The sequence below is a fragment of the Heptranchias perlo genome, chromosome 17 (genome assembly GCF_035084215.1).
Source record: "Heptranchias perlo isolate sHepPer1 chromosome 17, sHepPer1.hap1, whole genome shotgun sequence".
Classification (NCBI taxonomy): Eukaryota; Metazoa; Chordata; class Chondrichthyes; order Hexanchiformes; family Hexanchidae; genus Heptranchias; species Heptranchias perlo.
The window spans coordinates 10,232,270-10,255,529 of NC_090341.1; the positions used below are offsets into that span (position 1 = coordinate 10,232,270).

The 23,260-nt window shown below is 41.5% G+C and overlaps 1 protein-coding gene across 2 annotated transcripts in view; it reads right to left on the reverse strand.

Annotated features, from left to right (window-relative positions):
* Window positions 1-10,094: 10,094 nt before the first annotated feature.
* The window catches only part of twf2 (twinfilin-2), a 95,053-nt gene continuing 81,887 nt past the window's right edge, over window positions 10,095-23,260 (reverse strand). For both annotated transcript variants that reach the window (XM_067998470.1, XM_067998469.1), the window contains 4 exons: window positions 21,842-21,967; window positions 16,937-17,087; window positions 15,767-15,888; window positions 10,095-12,589 (listed from right to left, as the gene is read on the reverse strand). In XM_067998470.1, coding sequence (XP_067854571.1) covers window positions 12,416-12,589; window positions 15,767-15,888; window positions 16,937-17,087; window positions 21,842-21,967 — 573 coding nt within the window. In that variant the 3' untranslated portion in view covers window positions 10,095-12,415. The remainder of the gene's footprint in view (window positions 12,590-15,766; window positions 15,889-16,936; window positions 17,088-21,841; window positions 21,968-23,260) is intronic.

Consider the following 23,260-nt stretch of genomic DNA (forward strand, 5'->3'; position numbering starts at 1 on the left):
CTTCCACCGCCCTTTCAGGCAGCGCATTCCAGATCACCGCTTAAAAAAACAATTTTCCTCATCTCTCTCCTGGTTCTTTTGCCAATTGCAGTCCCCCATCACTTATAGTGGGCGCCTACGTGCAATCGCGATTTGCCCGTTGCATGCGATGGCTCATATAACTTAGCATTGATAAAATTAAAAATCATTTCAGTTCCAGTTGGTTGGCCTTGAGTGGCTGCCGAGCAGAATTTATATTTGTATTTGAAGTTGTGTTTTACAGTTGTAAAGACTGCCAGAGAGAGGACAATTAAAATTCAGGCCGCAGCATGTTCTAAAGATAGCTGAAACATCAAGATAAACAAGAGAGAAATGTGACAAAAAAGCCCGGTGTTACCAGGGGTCCATATTTACTGGATAGCATTCTTTGCTTTGGTCAATCCTCAATGGGGGAAATCTCCTGCACAGCCATGCAGGTTTTGGTGAAGGATTCTCACTCAAAAATATAAAATATTTAAAATTAAGCCTGCCTCAATAAGGCTCTTTTATTACATTCATTGCATTTTAAGGAGATATTATTTACTTATGCTTGTTCTTGCTTTCAGTGCACCTTAATGAGGTGCGAACTAGTGAGTAAACACAGCTGTTTCTGCCCGAAATAAATGGAGCACTTAAGACGCTATATCTGACAACTTTGAAATTGATATTAATACAAATGGATAATGATTATTGCTTTTTGGCCGATATAAGCGTCTGCCCATTTTAAACGTGGATGTTTTAAGTGGTGCGAAATATAGCTTAAATCTGTGTCCTCTGGTTATTAATCCTGGGCTTTATTAATAGAGGCATAGAGTACAAAAGTAAGGAAGTTATGCTAAACCTTTATAAAACACTAATTGGCCTCAGTTGGAGTACCGTGTTCAATTCTGGGCACCACGCTTTAGGAAGGATGTCAAGGCTTTAGAGAGGGTGCAGAAGAGATTTACTAGAATGGTACCAGGGATGAGGGACTTCAGTTATGTGGAGAGTCTGGAGAAACTGGGGTGGTTCTCCTTGGAGCAGAGAAAGTTAAGAGGAAATTTGATAGAGATGTTTAAAAACATGAACAGTTTTGATACAGTAAATAAGGATGAAGTGTTTTCAGTGACAGAATGTTCAGTAACTAGACAACACAGGTTTAAGATGATTGGCAAAAGAACCATAGGATACATGAGGAAAACATTTTTTATGCAGTGAGTTGTGATTTGGAATGCACGGCCTGAAAGGATGGTGGAAGCAGATTCAATAATAACTTTCAAAAGGGAACTCGATAAACACTTGAAGGGAAAAATTTGCAGGGTTTTGGGGAAAGAGCAGGGGAATGTGACTAAGCTCTACCAAAGAGCCGGCACAGGCACGATGGGCCAAATGGCCATCTTCTGTGCTGTATCATTCTATGATTCTTTGATTCTACGTCATGTTAATTTGTGAACTGAAACCTTTTAACAATATAAATACGTAATAATGTCAACTGACAGTCACATGATTAAACTGGCTCACTATCACATCAAGTTTTGGTTTTAAAGTAGCTTCAAGATATGGGTGAGTCAGAGACTCTTGCAGCACAGAGCTATCCAATTAGTCCCACTCCCCGCTCTTTCCCCAAGGCCCTGCAATTTTCTCCCCTTCAAGTATTTATCCAATTCCCTTTTGAAATTTACTATTGAATCTGCTTCCACCACCCAATACAAATTCTTAGAACTAAATTCTGCTAAACTGTTACACCCAAATATTCACCACTCTTTTCCTCTTTTAGATATTGACCAACCTGCTGTACATTTCAAATTGTATGCTTTTGAAAACTTTAAAACACATTGGGAATAATGCAAATACTTAACACAGTCATATGACATTCCACTATTTAACGGAACACTAACCTATTTAAACAGCTGATAAGATTAGTTCCTTCAATCCTAATCTTCCGTTTATCTGATTGGCTAACAACCCCCAAACCCAGTGAAAAATGCCAATGAGCAGGATAAAATGCTGATGCCAGCTTAAAAAGCTGACAGTCGGCAAGTGTGCAACACACTACTGCTAAATTGATTTCTATATTTCAGCAGTGCATGCTTTGAGCAGCCATTTTAATAAGTAGCACAAAAGCAGGTGGATGTCCCTGAAAGATTAGGGCCTATTTTCTACCCCTTTTTGAATTTATTTTCTTCCCTTCCAGTACTGAATGAGCTGACTCATGCTGTGGTATGGCTGCACAGGAGCCGGCCACTTGCCTTATACCTTGCCCAAGTGGCCATTCTTTATGAATGAGCCTGGATAGTGTGAGCATAGGCAGGCTTTGTGGTGGGGTAATCACAGTCAAGTCCGATCCTATCCTCACCCGGTGTGCACGCATATCAGCAGGACGATGATGAAGAGCAGGAATCTTGCCTCATTTTCCCCTCTCTACCCCCAGGGATGCTGAGGCCGACCGTAACATCCCGACTGCTGCTCTGGTTGGGAATTTAGCTATTTTAGCACAGAATGGGAATCGAACCTGGCACCTCCCTGTTCTCTATGGCTCAGTACCACACTGGGTAGCATAGACACCGACTCAGCCATCAGGGGAGCTTTCTGAAAATTTCCATTTCGGGCTATTTTATTTTTCTTTTGCCTGTGACGATACTTCACCATTAGATGACTCAAGCTGCAATTTTGTTTGTGTTCCTCTGCCCTGTGCTCACTATAAGCGTCTTGGGACGTTTTACTATGTTAAAGGCGCTATATAAATGCAAGTTGTTGCTGTTGTCTCCCAACAGTGGCACAACGGAGATGGGAAACCACTTTGTGGTGAAACATGAGCACGATCTCTCCTTCGTTCTCTGATCCTGTGGCATTGCAGATTGCAACACCACTCGCTGACTTTTCAATTCTTTGTTTTGGTAAATGTTTTCTTTAGTCAGATTGGTGTTAGGGGTCAGGATCAAGGCAACTGCCTCAACCTACCCAAGAGTCCATTTATACTGCAGATGCTTTCAATCACATCTGGGATATTTACAGTCAAGCGTGTAATTACTAAAGCGTAACATATTCCTATGTGCTGAGTGTCCCCAATTTCAAATAAAAAGGAAAAAAAGACCTGCAAAAGCCAAAAAGCAGGTGTACAGAGGAGATGTGGTGCTTTTCTTTAGGAATAAAGGGAATATTTACAATCTCATGGGGAATGGCCCAGGATTAGCAATAGTGGATACTGTGGAGCAGACTGTCTGCCTGTCCTCATAACTAGAGAATAGTCTGGAAAATAGTGGAGAACCAAAAAGGAAAGAGGTGGAGAAATAACATTAGCAAAGGGACTAAACAAAATGTTCCACATTCTTGAAGTCCAAATTGCAACCTAGTTTCCATAAAAGTTAATTTTGTTAACTACTTGAAAAAAGAAAACCTTGCATTCATATAGCACCTTTCACAACCTCAGGACATCCCAAGGTGCTTTACAGCCAATGAAGTAACTTTGAAGTGTAGGCACTATTGTAATGTGGGAAATGCAGCAGCCAATTTGCACACAGCAAGGTCCCACAAACAGCAATGTGATAATGACCAGATAATCTGTTTTTAGTGATTTTGATTGAGGAATAAATATTAGTCAGGACATCGGGAGAACTCCACTGCTCATCTTCGAGAAGGTGCCGTGGGATCTTACATGTGCATCTGAGAGGGCAGACAACGCCTTGGTTTGACGTCTCATCCAAAAGACGACACCTCCAACAGTGCAGGACTCCCTCAGTACTGCAGTGGAGTGTCAGTCTAGATTATGGGCTCAAGGCTCTGGAATGGGACTTGAACCCACAACCTTCTAAGAGGCAAGAGTGCTACCACTGAGCCACAGCTGCCACTTTTTTTTAATTCATTCATGGGATGTGGGCGTCGCTGGCAAGGGCAGCATTTATTGTCCATCCCTAATTGCCCTTGAGAAGGTGGTGGTGAGCTGCCTTCTTGAACCGCTGCAGTCCGTGTGGTGAAGGTTCTCCCACAGTGTTGTTAGGTAGGGAGTTCCAGGATTTTGACCCAGCGACGATGAAGGAATGGCGATATATTTCCAAGTCGGGATGGTGTGTGACTTGGAGGGGGAGCATGCAGGTGATGTTGTTCCCACGTACCTGCTGCCCTTGTCCTTCTAGGTGGTAGAGATTGGGGGTTTGAGAGGTTCGAAGAAGCCTTGGAGAGTTGCTGCAGTGCATTCTGTGGATGGTACACACTGCAGCTACAGTGCACCGCTGAAGGGAGTGAATGTTTAGGGTGGTGGATGGGGTGCCAATCAAGCGGCCTGCTTTGTCCTGGATGGTGTCGAGTTTCTTGAGTGTTGTTGGAGCTGCACTCATCCAGGCAAGTGGAGAGTATTCCATCACACTCCTGACTCCTGCCTTATAGATGGTGGAAAGGCTTTGGGGAGTCAGGAGAAATTGTGAAATCCTAAGTGTGCCGTTATATAAAGTAATAGAGAAATTTCAAATTGACATAGCCAGAGAAATCAAAGAGTTAAGCATTGAGTAAATTTTCAGTTTCCCCCCTGATTTTTAACGATTCTTTTATGTGTATAACCTCGAATGCTGAATGCCTCAATGAGGTTAAAGTTAATGAAATGTCAACATGGGGGAGAAAGAACAGGGTAGTGACAGCCAGGGTTCAAAGTGATCTCAGTAGATCTGGGAAGTCACAAATTAGTAACTGTTTGATTGAATTTAACTCTTCCGATGCTTTGCTAATGTGGGTTCTTCTGCTTGGTTGTGCAGTCTCCAGCACGTTTTGAGATTTGGAAAGATTTCCTGCTAAGAAACCTAACTGAACCACTAGCTGGACCCTTTAATACATGTATCCCACAGCCACCTGTTTTATAATTTTCTCCCTGCCCCAATTTAATAGAATTTCCCACAGCCCCTTCACCCATCTGGCTGCCAGATATACACTGCCATCTTGAGATACTTAGTTGGAAGACTTGGTCCCATTTATCATAACCCAATTTAACACCAGCTGAGAGTGGATGCCCTTTTAAGTATGTAACTAACAGATGATAGCTACCATTATCAGACTTTATGAACCCTGTTGAGCGATAGTAGTGTTTTACAATTTTACAAATCTAAGCTAAACATGGTACTGCATAATACAGTAATTTTACAAAGCAATAGATTTGTTAAACATACACTCCTGATAAGGGTACTAAAATTACAACAGGTTAATGGACAAATATTAAAGTTAAAATGAAAAAATGTAACAGCATGTTGCTAAAGGTACCACTACCACTGTTGGTGTTCAATATGGCTATAATGACAAGTGGAATGTCAGATAATCAATTGAATCTGACGTTTTGATAAAATGACTACATGTACCCTTTGATTAGAGTAGAGGTGACTGTATTAACACAGTAACACAAAAATAGAGAGAGAGATCAGCAAAGATCCTAGCTTCAATTCCTGATCTGGACTGAGTTAGCTAATCTCAGCTGGGAACACTAGGGGTACTACAATTGGCATTAGCATCCTTAGACTAGGGTTGGGTAAACCATCTTGGTTCCTTCCTCTTATTGCTGTCTAGTGACCCCTAGTGGATGCACCTAAGTGTGGGCATCAGGTGAGGATTGGATCACAGATGACCACAGAGTTGAATAACCTGCCAACACTGAACTGTCTAGGCTCACATATTAAGAATGGCAACTTGAGCAAGGTTCTGGAGGTTAATTGGCATCCAAGAAATGGTACCCCAGCAAGGAATAAATGGAGTAAATAAGGTGTTGTGTCTGGAATTTTTCAGTGGTGATGCCAGATGTAAATCACTCAAACATAACTTACCGTTGGAAATAACCCACAAGTACTGATTTGCTTTGATTGAAGACAGCAGAAGATCTAAAAACTTGTAGAAACATTTATTGTACAAGGCATGAATTTGTGCAATTCTTGTCAATGTAAATCACTCAACGAGGGGGAAGAGTATGACCTCATGGTTCTTATAGCAAGGCCAGAGGTAACTTTTCCTTGAAAGCTGACTGGTGTAACTGAACTATAGAAAATCTTTAACAGAGGCAGGCCAGAGTAACATCACAAAACAATCCATTCACTGACACTTTGAGCTCCTTTCAGCATTGTGACAAAATTACTTATAACAGCAACTCAAACACGTTGTACAAGAGGCCACAGGCAGAAAGCAGTGTTAGTGTTTATGAAACAAGATTATTGTGTGCCTGCTGCTTTCAGATGAAGGTGATTTTCCCACCAGGTTAAGAAAGCAGAAACAACTAAAAAGCAAATGAAGTTACTGTAAACTGCAGCAGGTTACAATACACAAAAGCTGTTTATGGTTTGAAGTGTCTGGAAAAATATCAAACAGGTTCTGTTTGAAAGGACAAGTGAGAAGCAGCCCAGTTGGGGCTTCCTTACAAAGAGATCTGGAGGTTAAATTGTAATGTCTTGACTGAAAGACTTTCTGGATTTCTCTGGACAGTGAGTTTCACCAGTTTTGTGTTTGTATGTGTGAGTATTATATATATGTATATAAAGTGAGCATGCTTCCTGGTGAGTTGACCATAAAGTGGCATTGAAAATATCCTGGGTCATGAAATAAGCTGGACCATCTTAACTGTTTGATTGAGATAATTGAAAATGTAGCTCATCCTCAGGCCATGTTGAGGAATCAGTTAATTTGCATTTAGGTTTCCTAAAATCTTTATATTAACTATGATCTCCTATTGATGAAAAGCATGATATATAATATACACATATTCAAATTGTCTGGCCTTTCTTTCATTTACATTGGGCAATGTGATGTTGTGTTCTTTAATACCGTGATATAGTGTGGAAGAATAACCAATTAAATCAGCAAAACCCACAAATATCAAACCAAATTTGCCAGAATACACAAGAACTTTAAACATCTTAGGGTAGAGTTTCCGCAGAGTCCTCAGCCCTATTGGCATAATATGCCAGAAATGGCATGGTTAATGACATTTCTCCAGGGTTTCTGCCGACCTTCCACCAAAGTTATGGTGGGAGATAGAGAAAACCCCTGTGGAAATTCCAGACGCTTATTTTTAATAAGATAAAAGTCTTAGGCTTTTACCATTTTCAAGTTTTTTTTCTGCTGGAATCTGCTGTTTTGTTTGCTGCCACTAATATGATGGCTGAGTTTTGCCAAGTGGCCTTGCATCACGTGACAGGAGTCTTTTAAGATGAGTTTGACGTTGAACCATCAGTTGATAGAAAGTGATTGCCCAATTTTAAAAAAATATATGGCTTTGTTTTGCAGTGATTCAATATCCTGGATATATTGTACAATAGTAAGAGGATTAGTACAATAAGAAAAGTGTACCAATGGAATCTTTAAGTGTAATGAGAAATTAAATAAACTGAACGCACCTAGGGAATGAATGGATAGTAGTCAGTTGAGATGTCAGTCAATTCAGACAGGTAGCACTGTAAAGGTGATGTAGAGGTCACCAAATGTAGTAAATGAATTAACCACAATTAAATGGCTGATTGATCTAGACTGAATGCAAAACCTTTCTACACCAGTCCCCCATCATGCAGAAGAGATTTATTGTGTCAATAGATTTTTACACATACTAATGCTGCCAAAATTTTAGCAATTAAGTCATTGAATTATTTCGTTTAATTGTCCCCAAGAATTTGAACAGAGAAAACAAGTTGATATGTTATATATAAATGGAGAGAAGGCTTGGGATGTAAATTCTAGAATAAATGGGTTTACCATTAGTAAGCGTGATAATAAATGGGCTCCATTATATTCATGATCAAATGTAGCAATCTGAGATTGCTAGATTTTTGCTAGCCAAGGGTATTAAGGGATAGGGTGCCAAGGCGGGTAAATGGAGTTAGGATACAGATCAGCCATGATCTCATTGAATGGCGGAACAGACTCGAGGGGCTGAATGGCCTGCTTCTGTTCCTATGTTCCTATCCAAGTGCAGCCTGGAGGGTGACTTCATCCCTTCTTCAACCTATCATAGCATGTCCACAATGGGGGTGGGAGCTCACTGCATGGGGAATTGTGTAGAGGAAACGCATGTCTTGCCACTCTGCAAAACAGTGCATTGCAACAGCAACCAAAATGCATTACTGCCTTTGCAACCCTCAGTCTCTAGGAAAGGATGCAGCTTTGTGGCACATTCATGGTCTCATTGTTGACAACAAGATTAGCGTTTGGATGTGCTACAAACTGAATTACATATGTCTCAGGCATATGGCAACAAAGAAGAGAAAGCAGAATAAAGCCATCTGTTTGGGGCAGGGGCTTAAATCCAATTGATCAGGATGTAGTGAATAAAGTAAGGGAACACAAATTCTGTGGCTAGAGCTATAAATGGCTCCAAATGATAAAGTAGCAATGAATGGTAACACACACAGTGGTTTTAATGTGATTAAAAGGCATTTTTAATCACATTTCTAATGTGATGCCTTTTAATCACATTAAAAATGTTTGGGATCTAAATGGAGATGTTCACATTAACTTTTAAGTGAGCTGAGCTATGCCGTGCTGAAGATAATCTTTCCTTGGCCCTCGTATCTCACCATACGCTTGTGTTGTAAAGAAACAGCTTATATTTACATTGCACCTTTCACATCATCAGGCTAACCCAAAGTGGCCATGATGTGGAGATGCCGGTGATGGACTGGGGTGGACAAATGTAAGGAATCTTACAACACCAGGTTATAGTCCAACAAATTTATTTTAAAATCACAAGCTTTCGGAGATTATCCCCTTCGTCAGGTGAATGAGTGAAAGGTTCTCAAATCGCATATCTTATATTAGGCTGGGACACCATCACACCAATCAAAAGGTGTCGTTGGTGTTCAGACAGATTAGCCACGGAGAACAGTACGTCCCAGTACACTGAATATACATTGTGTCAAATTACACAGACAGAGAGAAAGAGACCCAAATGGCAGAGAGAGAGAATATTAAAAAGATAACTTTTTTTTCCCACTTGCTGGTGGGGTTACCTGTAGCGTGACATGAACCCAAGATCCCGGTTGAGGCCGTCCTCATGGGTGCGGAACTTGGCTATCAATTTCTGCTCGACGATTTTGCGTTGTCGTGTGTCTCGAAGGCCGCCTTGGAGAACGCTTACCCGAAGATCGGTGGCTGAATGTCCTTGACTGCTAAAGTGTTCCCCAACTGGGAGGGAACCCTCCTGTCTGGCGATTGTTGCGCGGTGTCCGTTCATCCATTGTCGCAGTGTCTGCAGTCGTTACACGTAACCCCACCAGCAAGGGGAAAAAAAAGTTATCTGTTTTTAATATTCTCTCTCTCTCTCTGCCATTTGGGTCTCTTTCTCTCTGTCCGTGTAATTTGACACAATGTATATTCAGTGTACTGGGACGTACTGTTCTCCGTGGCTAATCTGTCTGAACACCAACGACACCTTTTGATTGGTGTGATGGTGTCCCAGCCTAATATAAGATATGCGATTTGAGAACCTTTCACTCATTCACCTGACGAAGGGGATAATCTCCGAAAGCTTGTGATTTTAAAATAAATTTGTTGGACTATAACCTGGTGTTGTAAGATTCCTTACATTTATCCCAAAGTGCTCACAGTTTATTTGTTTTGGTGGTGTTGTTTCAGGGATAAATTTTAGCCAGGGAGAACTCCCGTGCACTTCTTTGGATCAAGCCATCCAATGTAAAAGAGACTTTCCATTGGGCCATGGCTTTGTTTCTCAATAACTGAAAAGGATATTGCAAGTGTAGGTATGGATTACTGGCTGGAGGACTCGTCAGTTCTCCTGTTTTATTCTAAATATAATACATCTTAGGATTTTTTTTTTAAACCTCCACCATTCTGTGTTTCCGAGATGACACAAAACGATACAGGACCTCACAGAATATTTCATTCAAGTGGCGAATCCCCAAAGAATTAAACATTCTTTTATGCCAATATAATTCCACTCTGCGAAGGGGTTGGTGATCACTGTGAGATTCTCATCAATGATGTGACTGACTGTATACCAGCGGACAATTAAATGCAAACTTAAACAGTGAGAAACACTAGGGACTTGCTCTGTCTGCTCACAGCTAAGTAGATATTCTGCCTAGAGAAACTAATGGATATTACAAATTTAAAAGCTGATGTGATTTACATGAGTTAAAATTCATTTATTATCTTTTAGAAATTATCAAAACTCTACATTAAAAAGAAATGCCAGTGAAAGGTGCACAGTAAAGCCTCTCTGATGTACACACACCTTTTCATTGATCGGTACCTAAATCCACCTCTGGATCTACTTGAATCAATTAGTTCTAGTGCTATGGATCTAGTCCCACAGACACTACAGCTGTAAATTCAGATATATTCCCTATTTACAACTACACCGAAGCAAAGTGCATTGTGTGAATTAACTTACGACAACATGAGCTTTGAGTAAAAACTTACACTCCTCCAACAAAAAAAAAATACAAATTCAGAATCAGGAAATGGGTTTGAATCAGATTCAGATGAACATTGCGATCCAAATTCCTGTTCCCTTTGTGTACAGAACTCTTGTTATATACAATAGGTAAATATGGATGACGAGCCAAACTGGCCTACATCGGGCACCTGTCCCTTTGAAAACAAAACAGGAAGTCATTTTCCACTGTAACTAAAACTTCACGTGTACCTCAAAGGGTGACAAGTAATATGGAGTTGGGAGCAACTCCACAAGCAGGTGTTTTAATGCAACTTTTTTTTCCCAGTGATGTTGTATGTGTCCATTTCCCATGGAAACTGGTCATGGTTATGTATTCCAACTCCCTCACAATCCCCTGGAAGAGTATGAGCTTAATTCCCTGTGGTGAGTATGCGCCAGCATCTCTGGAGTTTATGGATTCAGCTCTCTGTGTCAGTTTGGTACAGGGGTTAAGTATCAGCCCCTGGCAGCGCTATGGCAGTGTGCATTTGGGTCCCTGGTGGTCTATTGCTGATGCGCACACCGGCCTTTTAAAATTAGACTATGAATTTTCAGGACCCATATTTTTGAAGTTCTCAAATCTGATTACCATCTCTAATAACAGGTAATACAATTTTTAAGACAGTACATCTGAAAGTGGATAGCATGTAGTGCTTCTAAGAAAATAGTTGCATTTTTTTCCCCCATTTATTGTCACTCAAATTAAAGATTATGCTTTGATGCTTTTGGTCAAACGTTGAAAAGCACCACACTAAAGTCCCCCCTATGTGGGAGTCTGATAGAGAGTATGCGGCATTCCTTGGGTTAGGGATAACTGTAGTGCATTCGGTAGTGGATTCAGTGGGATCCATACGGTTCCCAACTGAACCTGATCCCAAGTGTAAATGGGATATTAGACTGGTTTGTGTAGTTGCCACGTAAACCAGACGATAAATTCACAGCTGCCGTGAAACGGTGCCAATTATTTTGTGTTGCGTAGGATGACGATATGACGGTCCGTGTACAAATCAAAAACTCTCCCAAAAATTGTGACAAGGGGGTAAATTTTAACGGGGAGCCGGACAGAGGGCAGGGGAAATTCCTGACGGGAAATCCAGAAGTACGGGTTTTCCAGGCGTCCATACGATTTTGACGTAAGGACGTCTTTTTTTTTGTAGGTTTCCCGCACGACAGGCCAGCCAGATTGACAGGCTGGTGTCAGTCGGATGGGAGAACAGCCAGGGAGTGGATGCCAGCAGGTATGTATTAGATGGCGGGGTGGGGTCGTCTGTTATCGGAGGAGTCATCGGGAGTCATTGGCGGAGGTCGGTCATCAGGGAGGGGTCAGTCATCGAGAGGGTCGGGGGTCATAATGGGTTGGTCATTGGGGGGTGTCATCAGGGGCAGAGATCGTGGAGGTGTGGAGATCACGGGGGGTGGTCGGAGACTGTGGGGGGAGGCTGATCATGTGTGTGTTTGAGAGAGAGAGAGAGAGAGAGAGAGAGAAAAAAAAGAGAGAGAGAGAGAGAGAGAGAGAAATAGATCATGGCAGGTAGACTTGTTGGGCCTGGAGGAAGCACTCCTGCTCCTCCTGGCCTTCTCGCCTCCTCTTACATGACGTGAAGCAGAAGGCCCAGGAATCCCGGCCTCCAGGAGTTAAAAATAAAAAACCTGTTAAAATGGAGGCCCGTGTCCTGAGAGCGAGTTGGTCGCCTGCCCCTCAACCCTCCTCTGATAAAACCGGAAATGGTTGGGTTGGAGACAAGCTGGGGTTGGGATTTATTTTTTTCTAAAACTATTTTTACCTTCCCTCCCGCCCCCAAACCACCCGTTCGTGGGGTTAAAATTTACCCCAAGCTGTCGCAAAACAATTAAAGTTAAAACTCAAAAAGGTGCTTATTGTATTTTGGGAGAAAAAGGCAAAAAATATGAGGTTCAACTGATGTAACTTGATATTCTAATGTAAATTTTAAATTCAGTGTTAAAGAGTAGAAAGTTCAAAGTCCCTTAATCCTGACTGTTTTTGTTTTAAACGTCCTCTCCGTTTTCTGCATCGCCAGCTCCTTTGATAATCCGCTTCATCCCACGCTTTCCCGCGGGTCCCTTGGGCTTTGCAAAAGCTTGTTTGAAGGCGTGCTGTTTAGGGTGGACTTCTTCATAAAGGAAGTCTGCTGTTAGCTCGTCACCATTATCTATCTCGATCTGAAAAAGAACAATTTCAAAGCTGTCTTTTTCACTGATTTCCAAACCAGATGATTCGTGAACCTGGGGCAAAGTGCATACAATGCCCCACATAAAATGTTAAAAGCATATATGTTGAAAACTCAAGAGTGGTTTCAAAGTAGTAAACTAATTTTGGGTTCCAATAAGATTAAAATCCATGAGTGCTTCCCTAATTGCTAAGTAAATGCATTGTGTGGTGTGGTACAGGAAGGTCCCGGGTTTAATCCTTGGTCTGTATAGACCACCACCACACAATGCAATGCATTCACTTGGCCATTGGTTGATCTTAGCTGGGTGAGTGGTGAAAGGTCTACCACAGGCTTTAATGCCATCAAAGTGGGGAGGAGGGTGGGGGGGGGGGGATAAAATCAGCCAAAGTTCCTGCTCCTGATTACTATCAAATGATCCTTGCCAGGAAGTGCATGTCTGTGGAATTGGGTTTGGTTGTGACTTCCCCTACTTTGTGTAGATTCACACTGGAGAATGGTCACTTGGGTGAGGTCTCGCTCTAGTTTCTCCTCTCACCTCCCCCCATGCTCTCGCCAAGCTCATTCATTCCCAAGACCGATCTTCTGCTCCTTCATTCCCATTCCCACTCAACTCCTGACCGCCCAATTTCCCTTCCTAGCTCCGTGCTGGCTGACAAAGTAAATGATTCCCTCTCCTCAGGCACTGTTCCCCCTCCTTTTTAAAACCACCATCATCACCCCTCTCCTCAAAAAACTCACCTTCTACCCCTTTGTCCTCGCTAACTGCTGCTCCATTGTGTTGTTGCCTCTCACGTCCATGCTCATCCCTCCTGCAACTCCCTGTTTGAAACCCTCTAATCAGGTTTCTGCCCTTCCCACAGCACTAAAATAGTTCTAACCAAAGTCATGAACGGCATTTTCTGTGAATGTGGCACATTATTTCTCCTCAACCTTTCTTCAGCCTTAAACATGGTCGATCACACCATCCTCCTCCAACACCTCTTGTCCGTTGTCCAGCTCGATGGGATTGTCCTCATTTGTTTTTTCTCTTACCTATTCGATTGGAACCAGACCATCTCTAGCAAACTTTCTCTTCCTACCTTGCACCGTTACTTCGGGAGTCCCCCAAGGTTTCAACCTTGGCTCCCTCCTCTTCCTCATCTACATGATGCCCCTTGGTGACATCATCATCAGCTTCCACATGCACACTTACGACACCCAGCTCTCCCTCTCCACCACTTCCTCAATCCCTCCACTGCCTCTGTGCTATCAGACTGCTTATCCTATGTTCAGTCTTGGATGAGCTGTAATTTCCTCTGGGGAAATATTGGGATGACCGAAGCCCCCGCCACAAACTCTGTATCCATGCCACCGACTCCAACTCCTTCCCTGGCCACTGTCTATTGCAGCCTAAGACTTTTTACAATCTTGGCATCCTGTTCAAGCCTGAGTTAAGTTTTCATCCCCATTTCCTCTCCATCATAAAGACCACTTACTTCCACCTCTGTAACATCACCTGTCTCGACCCCTGCCTAAGCCCACCTAACAGTGAACCATGTAGCCTTTGTCACCTTCAGACTCAGTAACACCAATGGTCTTCTGGCAAGCCCATTATCCACCCTCTGTAAACTTCAGTTCATCCAAAACTCTGCTGCCCGTATCCTATTCTGCAGCAAGTAATGCTCGAACACCCCCTGTCCTTGCTGACCTACAGTGGCTCCCAGTCCCTCAACGTCTCAAACTTCAAATTTTTATCTTAGTGTTTAAATCCTTCTATGGCCTTGCCCCTTCTTATTTCAGTAATCGCCTCAAACCTTAAAACCCCCCTCTGAAGTGCGCATTCCTCCAACTCTGACCAATTAAGCATCCCTCTCTCTTTGCCCTACCATTAGTGAGCCTGCATTCAGCAGCCAACGTCCCACGCTCTAGAATTACCTCCTTAAACCCCTCTGTCTTTCTACTTTCCTTTTCTCTTTTAAGACCGTCCTAAAGCCCACCCCTTTGATCAAGCTTTTGGTCACCCCTTCTAATCGATCCTTCTTTGGCAAGGTGTTTGTTTCTTTCCTTGTGCCCCTGTGAAGCACTTTGGGACATTTTTCTACATTAAAGATGCTATATAAATACAAGTTGTTGTTGAAGAGGTACTGAAGGGTTGCCCGCAGCTGTGGAGCCACATCTCAGTGTGAGTCACTGTCTTCAAGACAAGAGGGGAGAAGACTGAAAACAAAACTCACTTCCTTTTGCAGTTTATAACATCATTTGAACTTGCCGATTAGATTAATGCCTTGCAATCACATCAAGGAATTAAATATTCTCTATATATAATATATATAAGGCATGTTATTTGCCTGGAAAAGGCAATTAAATAATTATCACTGTAGTTCAAAACACATGGCATCATAGTAACACGGTAAGGTTTTTCAAGCCAAAGAATATCAGTTCATTTAGCTTTCTCCGCCATTATTTCCTCTTGCAAGATATCTCTATTTATCTTTATAAAATGTAATAACCATAAATGCTTGGAAATGTGTCGCGTTCAAATCGGATAACTTTGTCATGGAAGCTAAGTAATCCTGATGAATCAGAATAAAAGCACCAAATGAACTTCATTTGTATGTATTATAATGAGAGACAGCCAAGTGGAAGGATGCAATCAATCTGAGGATTCAGATCATCACTAACCGCTAGTGTTAGTAGCTTTACTATTCTGGTTTATGATGTGTACCCGTCAATAGATTACTGTTTTATAATGCACTACGGTTATCTTACATAAAATGGTACATGAAGGTACTGATTTTTACACTGACCATTTTTTTTTGAGCCACCAGCCTGTGAACACTTCCACAGACACCCTTCAGTGCCCACGCATAGGATAAAAACAGTCCCAGTGAAAATTGTATCCAAATGGTCGAAAGACCGATTATATAAAGCAGTATGTGACCCTATCAGTTCTGCGATAACAGCCTGTTGGCAAATTATATGTCATGATAACTGTTGGATTTTTAAAAAAAACCATGGTAGAATAATCCTTCCGAATTCATCTCTGGCTGCCTGTAACTGATCTCAACCGGGGCAGCAGTGGGAGCTGCACATGGCCTCAGCACCCTGCAGCCAGGGAAGCAGGATGATCAGCCAGGGTTTCCACACTTCATCGAGTCCTGCTGGAAAGACACACATAGGTGACTACCTTTTTGACGACTTTCAGTTGTAGTTGTTGTTCTGCCACATCCAGCAGAGGGCCCTTACAGCTGGAGTACAGCATGCGATCTTTAATACCACATGTGTACCCGGGCATGGAGTAGATAAACACTGTGGAAAGAAAAGTAATAAATTCACCACATTTAGAAATAACTGTGTTCCATTTCTTCCCACCTGTAATTCACCCACTGAACATCTGTTATTTTGTACAACTTTATACAACCCTTTACAGTATTTTCATTTGTGAAAAATGACTGCCAACTGTCAGGATAAGGCACAGTTGAGGCTATTTGTAACAGTGAGTGTGCATCAGTAAAATGGACACTGGAGGTGGAAAATTAAAGAAAGCTACATGTTCCAATGAAAAAACATAGCATTTAAATACACAATTACAGTTGGTTGGCAGTGAGTAATAGACTGTAATTTCACTGAATGTTTCAACTAACTTCATAAGCCTGAAGATTGGATTTGCAGTATTATGGGCACATTTGAACCCTTTGATCACAATAATTCATTACTATTCACTTTTTTATACATATTCATAAATATATATACACAAACACATATATATTTCACACACATACACCACTGTCTATAAAATTAAAGTTATGCCATGCCATCGAGTTAAAAATTGGCCTGGAAGGGGTGCTGAACAATTTTAACCTATTGAGTAAGTACAGCATGAATTTGGGGGGGGGGGGGGGGGGGAACCCAGAAAATTGCAATTAAAGTTTTTTAAAAAAGCAAGATTCCCTAATGGCTGAGCTGTTGACTGCACTTTCTGGTGTCCTTCTGAGCCATACAGACCAGAAACGTCTGTGCTGAGTTAGCCGATATCAAATGGGTAAGGGTTGGGATGCTACAATTGACCTCAGCACCCATGAGCTAGAGAGGGAAAATCAGCCAGGTTAACAACTGGAATACCAGCTAAACAGCAAGTGCAGGTGGAGCTAGGCGTGGACAGGCTTGGTAGTGGTGCCCCCATCCCATGGTTGAATTGCCTACCAACACTCACTGTCTTGGTTTATGTATAAAGAATGGGCACTTTGGGTGAGCTACTAGAGGGTCCATGCCCTAACGAGAGGAGGGAAGAAAGCAAGTAAATAAAAACAAGCAAAACCCAAAGGGGATTATTTCAGTTATGCACTTTTGAGCTTACCAATGGACTCTAAGTAGTCACCCTCATGCGAGTGCTTGTAGAGGAAGAAATGATAGCGAGCGGCATTATTTGGGATTCTCCTTGGCAAGTCAAGGATCTCAGTGACATCTGTATGCACCAAGTTTATGGTTTCCTTTTCTATATCCAGTTTCTGAAGGTGGTGGGGGAGGGGGGGAAAGAGGAAGAAATATAAAAAAGTAAGCACTCAGTTTGGCCAAATCCAAAATGTTTGAAAACATATCATTTATAGCAGAATATCTTTTACAAAATACAGCCATCAGCACACAAAATAAGCTTTGTTGTTTGCTCTTTTATCAAAACATCCTGAACTCTTTAGCTTTACTATCAATGTGGAATTTTGTTGGTTCTGTGGTTGCATGTGATGTCTCAATGAAAATTATCTAAGAAGAGTTACTTTTGTTTTCTTTGCTTAATGGTAACTTTTTAAAAAAAAGTACAGATATTACAACATGGAAACAGGTCATCTGGTCCAACCTGTCCGCGTTGATGTTCATCCTTCATGTGAATAGTAGTCCTAATCCTATGTGTTTGCTCTGATCCCGCATCCTTTATTTCTGTTTCCTTCAACCATCAATCCAACACCAACAACTTGCATTTATATAGCGCCTTTAATGTAGTAAAACGTTCTAAAGCGCTTCACAGGAGCGTTATCAAACAATTTGACACTGAGCCACATGAGGAGATATTAGGACAGGTGACCAAAAGCTTGGTCAAAGAGGTAGGTTTTAAGGAGCGTCTTAAAGGAGGAGAGAGAGGCGGAGAGGTTTAAGGAAGGAATTCCAGAGCTTAGGGCCTAGACAGTTGAAGGCACAGCCGCCAATGGTGGGATGAATACTAAGCACAAACCTGAATTGTAACATAAAAACAGAAAATGCTGGAAATACACAGCAGGTATGTCTGTATCTGTAAAGAGAATAGACAGGTTATGTCCTTTCTCTTTACAGATGCTGACTGACCTGCTATGTATTTTCTGCATTTTCAGTTTTTATTTTGGATTTCCAGCATTTGCAGCTTTTCCTCTTTTATTGAATTCTAATATCTTGTGTACATTATAATGCCACAAACTGTAACTCTGATACAGAGGGGACTTACTAACTCTTCATGGGCTTAACATTATATGGTGTGCTAGTTGTAATGCTGGCACTCACCAATGACCTTCAACATAGCTCAAAACCCTCAGTGTCAGCTTAGCTCAATTGATAGAATCAGAATGTTCCTATTTCAAATGCCAATTCAGCAGTTGAACATATAATGTAGGATTACAATTCAGGGCAGGATTGGGGGAAAGCTGCATTATTGGAGGTACCATCTGTTGGATAAGACATCAAACCGAGGTAAGTCAGGTAGACACTTAAGATCTCAAGGCATTATTTTAAGAAAAGCAGGTAGTTCTTCTGCAATCTCGCACTTCTAAGTAATGCAATGTGTACAAAGCCTTTCAGATGATTTTGAAAGAGATGATAATGTGCTTCACAAATGTAATTTTTTAAAAAAGGTTATAAAGGATTAAATTAATACTTAAGAACACTGCTATGCACCGCTACCACTTTGAATAATACAGCCAAGCCCACTGACATGCAACTCTGCTTTTAAACACCTTTTTTGGGGAATGGAAAAAAAAATTATAGAATCATAGAATGGTTACAGCACAGAAGCAGGCCATTCGGCCCATCGAGCCTGTGCCGGCTCTTTGTAAGAGCAATCCAGTTAGCCCCATTCCCCCATAGTCCTGCAAATTTTTTCCCTTCAAGTATTTATCCAATTCCTTTTTGAAAGCCACAAATGAATCTGCTTCCACCACCCTTTCAGGCAGCGCATTCCAGATCATAACTACTCGCTGTATAATAAAGTTTTTCTTCATGTCGCCTTTGGTTCTTTTGCCAATCACCTTAAATCTGTGTCTTCTGGTTCCTGACCCTTCTGCCAATGGAACAGTTTCTCTTTATTTACTTCATCTAAACCCTTCATGATTTTGAACACTTCTATCAAATCTCCTCTTAACCTTCTCTGCTCTAAGCATAACAACCCCAGCTTCTCCAGTCTATGCACATAACTGAAGTCCCTCATCCCTGGAACCATTCTAGTAAATCTTTTCTGCACCCTTTCTAAGACCGTCACATATTTCCTAAAATGCGGTACCCAGAATTGGACACAATATTCCAGTTGTGGCCGAATGAGTGTTTTATAAAGGTTCAACATGACTTCCTTGCTTTTGCACTCTATGCCTCTACGTATAAAGCCCAGGATCCCATATGCTTTTTTAAACTGCTTTCTCAACCTGTCCTGCCACCTTCAAAGATTTGTGCACATATACCCCCATATACCTCTCTGTTCCTGCATCCCCTTTAGAATTTTATCATTTAGTTCATATTGCCTCTCCTCATTCTTCATGCCAAAATGTATCACTTTGCACTTCTCTGCGTTAAATTTCATCTGCCACGTGTCCATCCATTCCTCCAGCCTGTCTATATCCTCTTGAAGTCTATTGCTATCCTCCTCACTGTTTACTACACTTCCAAGTTTTGTGTCATCTGCAAATTTTGAAATTGTGCCCAGTACATCAAAGTCCAAGTCATTAATATATCAAGAAAAGCAGTGGTCTTGGTACCGACCCATGGGGAACACCGCTGTACATCTTCCTCCAGTCTGAAAAACAACCATTCACCACTACTCTCTGTTTCCTGTCACTTAGCCAATTTCGTATCCATGCTGCCACTGCCCCTTTTATTCCATGGGCTTCAATTTTGCTGACAAGCCTGTTACGTGGCACTTTATCAAATGCGTTTTGAAAGTCCATATACACCACATCAACCGCATTGCGCTCGTCAACCCTCTCTGTTAACTCATCAAAAAAAACCTCAAATCAAGTTAGTTAAACACGATTTGCCTGCTGCCTTTCCTTTATTAATCCACACTTGTGCAAGTGACTATTCATTTTATCCCGGATTATCATTTCTAAAAGCTTCCCCACCACCGAGGTTAATCTGACTGGCCTGTAGTTGCCGGGTTTATCCTTACACCCTTTTTTGAAGGAGGGCGTAACATTTGCAATTCTCCAGTCCTCTGGCACCACCCCCATATCTAAGGAGGATTGGGAGAGTATGGCCAGCACCTCTTGCAATTTCCACCCTTACTTCCCTTAGCAACCTGGAATGCATCCCATCCGGACCGGGTAACTTATCAACTTTAAGTACAGCCAGCTTTTCTAGTACCTCCTCTTTATCAATTTTTAGCCCATCCAGTATCTCAAGTACCTCCTCTTTTACCATGACTTGGGCAGCATCTTCTTCCTTGGTAAAGACAGATGCAAAGTACTCAGTTAGTACCTCAGCCATGTCCTCTGCCTCCATGCGTAGATCTCCTTTTTGGTTCCTAATCGACCCCACCCTTCTCTTACTACCCGTTTACTATTTACATGTCGATAGAAGACTTTTGGATTCCCTTTTATGTTAGCTGCCAGTCTATTCTCATACTCTCTTTTTGCCCCTCTTATTTCCTTTTTCCATAACACCCCTTCACAGGCCCCAAACTTTCCGTTTGCCCCATTCTGTTCAATGTGAGAAGTTAACAGGCCACCAGTAACACTGAAACATTTTATTTTCCACCTTACCAGTGAACCATCTGTATAACAACTAAAAAAAATGTTGGATTACATATTTACCAAGGAAGATGCTGCCCAAGTCATGGTAAAAGAGGAGGTACTTGAGATACTGGATGGGCTAAAAATTGATAAAGAGGAGGTACTAGAAAAGCTGGCTGTATTTAAAGTTGATAAGTTACCCGGTCCGGATGGGATGCATCCTAGGTTGCTGAGGGAAGTAAGGGTGGAAATTGCAGAGGTGCTGGCCATAATCTTCCAATCCTCCTTAGATATAGGGTTGGTGCCAGAGAACTGGAGAATTGCAAATTCTCCTCGGTACTTTCTATATTCAAGCCTGGTTCTCACTTGTATTATCAACCTGACATCTGTCAATGGCCCTCTTTTCTGCTCTGGCTTTGGTTGTTCCCTCGTGGGAATATACCTAGACTGTACCTGAACCATCTCCTCTTTAAGTATGAGAAGTTATGACTATATACATTATAGGAAGACACCAAGAAGCACTGTGTTAATAAATTTATTGCCATAAGTGAGTCTAAGAATGATGTGAATAAACCATTGCTACTCGTGAGCTATATGGTCATGTCACTCGACAAAGCAAAAGTCAAATATCAATAACTGTGTTGCAGTTTTCAAATGAAAAGGCAGTTCTTTATTATACTGGGTAATGAGATTTAAATCATGTAATGTGACTGCATATTCAACTAAAAATATGATTCTTTCAGAAGTCCCAGGAACAAACAACGAAATATTAGTATGAGCTATTTGCAGCACGTCCAGTTGAAGAAGAATGCTGGCTAAGCACGTCATAGAAAAGAAAGTACTATTGGTATAGCCTGGTCCACTCCAGCACAAGCATGAATAGTATTTCAACTGGCCTAATATTGTTTGAAAATAGAGGGGGACCTAAGTGGGATAACAGCTTGAGATTTCCATTTCCCTTTTTCCAATTCATTTTAATGGCAACCACAGCCCTTTTCCTCTCATCCAAGCAGGTTACCAGAAACTGAAGACCATTTATTTTATTGCCCTGCTCCTCAAATATAATTGTATCTATGATGCCTTCAATTGGACAAAGTTAATAAGCACAAGCAACAACAGCTGTGTTACATCTATAATTAAGTTGGACCACTAAAAAGCATCACACTAAACACTAATCTTGTAGTGTTCGATAGGACATCTGCACAACCCACCTATTTTGTTACATGCAAGACATGGCCGTACAATTCTGAAATTAATTCAATTTACATTGAATAAACGGAAGCCATGAAAAGAGAATTACATACCAGCTGGATGTAATTTATCTTCCTCTCTTTAAGTAGTAGAAGGGCCGTAATAGCACTTTCCTGGATTGGAAATGCAATACCTTGCATTGTCTGGTGCTTACTTTGGACACTGATCTCAGTCTTTACCTGGAATGGCAAAACATGAAATTAGTACATAACTATATTGCAATAGAGAGGTATCTTCTTCCCTCAGTGCATGACAAAAGCATAACTGACCCAAGGACACAATTATAATATAGTAAATTGCTTCCACCTGAATGTTTCCTGATCCAGTATATAGCACAATCCTGAAACAGGCACAGCATGCCATAGCAAATGATGCATTGAACAGGATTTCATTGCAGGAACTGTATCTTAGTTGTAACTCTTGCACCTCTCCTTCAGCCTTAAATGGTACTAACAACTATTCGCATATCTTCCACAAAAATATGCAAAATGTTGCAGTAAGAAAACCAGCAGTCAACTTTAAAGGGGGTGTAGGAAGCGAGAGACCTGGGGGTTCATATACACAAGTCTTTGAAAGTGGCAGGACAAGTTGATAAGGCTGTTAAAGAAGTATACGGGATCCTTGGCTTTATAAACAGCGGCATAGGGTACAAAAGCAAGGCAGTTACGCCAAACCTTTATAAATCACTGATTAGGCGTTAGCTGGAGTATTGTTTCCAATTCTGAGCACCACACTTTAGGAAAGATGTCAAAGCCTTGGAGAGGGTGCAGAGGAGGGTTACTAGAATGATATCAGGGATGAGGGACTTCAGTTATGTGGAGAGACTGGAGAAGCTGGGATTGTTCTCCTTAGAGAAGATTAAGGGGAAATATAACAGGTGTGCAAAATTATGAAGGGTTTTGATAGAGTAAATAAGAAACTGTTTCCACTGGCAGGAGGGTCAGTAACCAGAGGACACAGATTTAAATTAATTGGCAAAAGAACCAGAGGGGAGATGAGGAGGAATTTTTTTTTTTTAAAAACACGAGTTACGGTAATATGAAATGCACTGCCTGAAAGAGGGGTGGAACCAGATTCAATAGTAACTTTAAAAAAGGAATTGGATAAATACTTGAAAAGGAAAAATTTGCAGGGCTATGGGGAAAGAGCAGGAGAGTGGGCCAAATTGGAGCCGATGGGCAGAATGATGACCTCCTGTGCTGTATGATGTTATGATTCTACGAGCTCCCTGTCTAAAGACTCAACAGTTAATCAACAAATCACTAGGCTAACACTGTCGGAAGTACAGTGATTTATCAAAAGTCATTTATATAGGAGATTCCAGTGAAGTTTGGATTTGCTCACAAAGGAGTTCAATTCATAGGGTGGCAAATGTCCCTAGTGCCATACAGAGGACAGATAAGCGAAACACACATTTTAATAGGAACAATCTTTAGCTCCTTATGCCAGTGCAGCATACTGGAGCTCCAGTG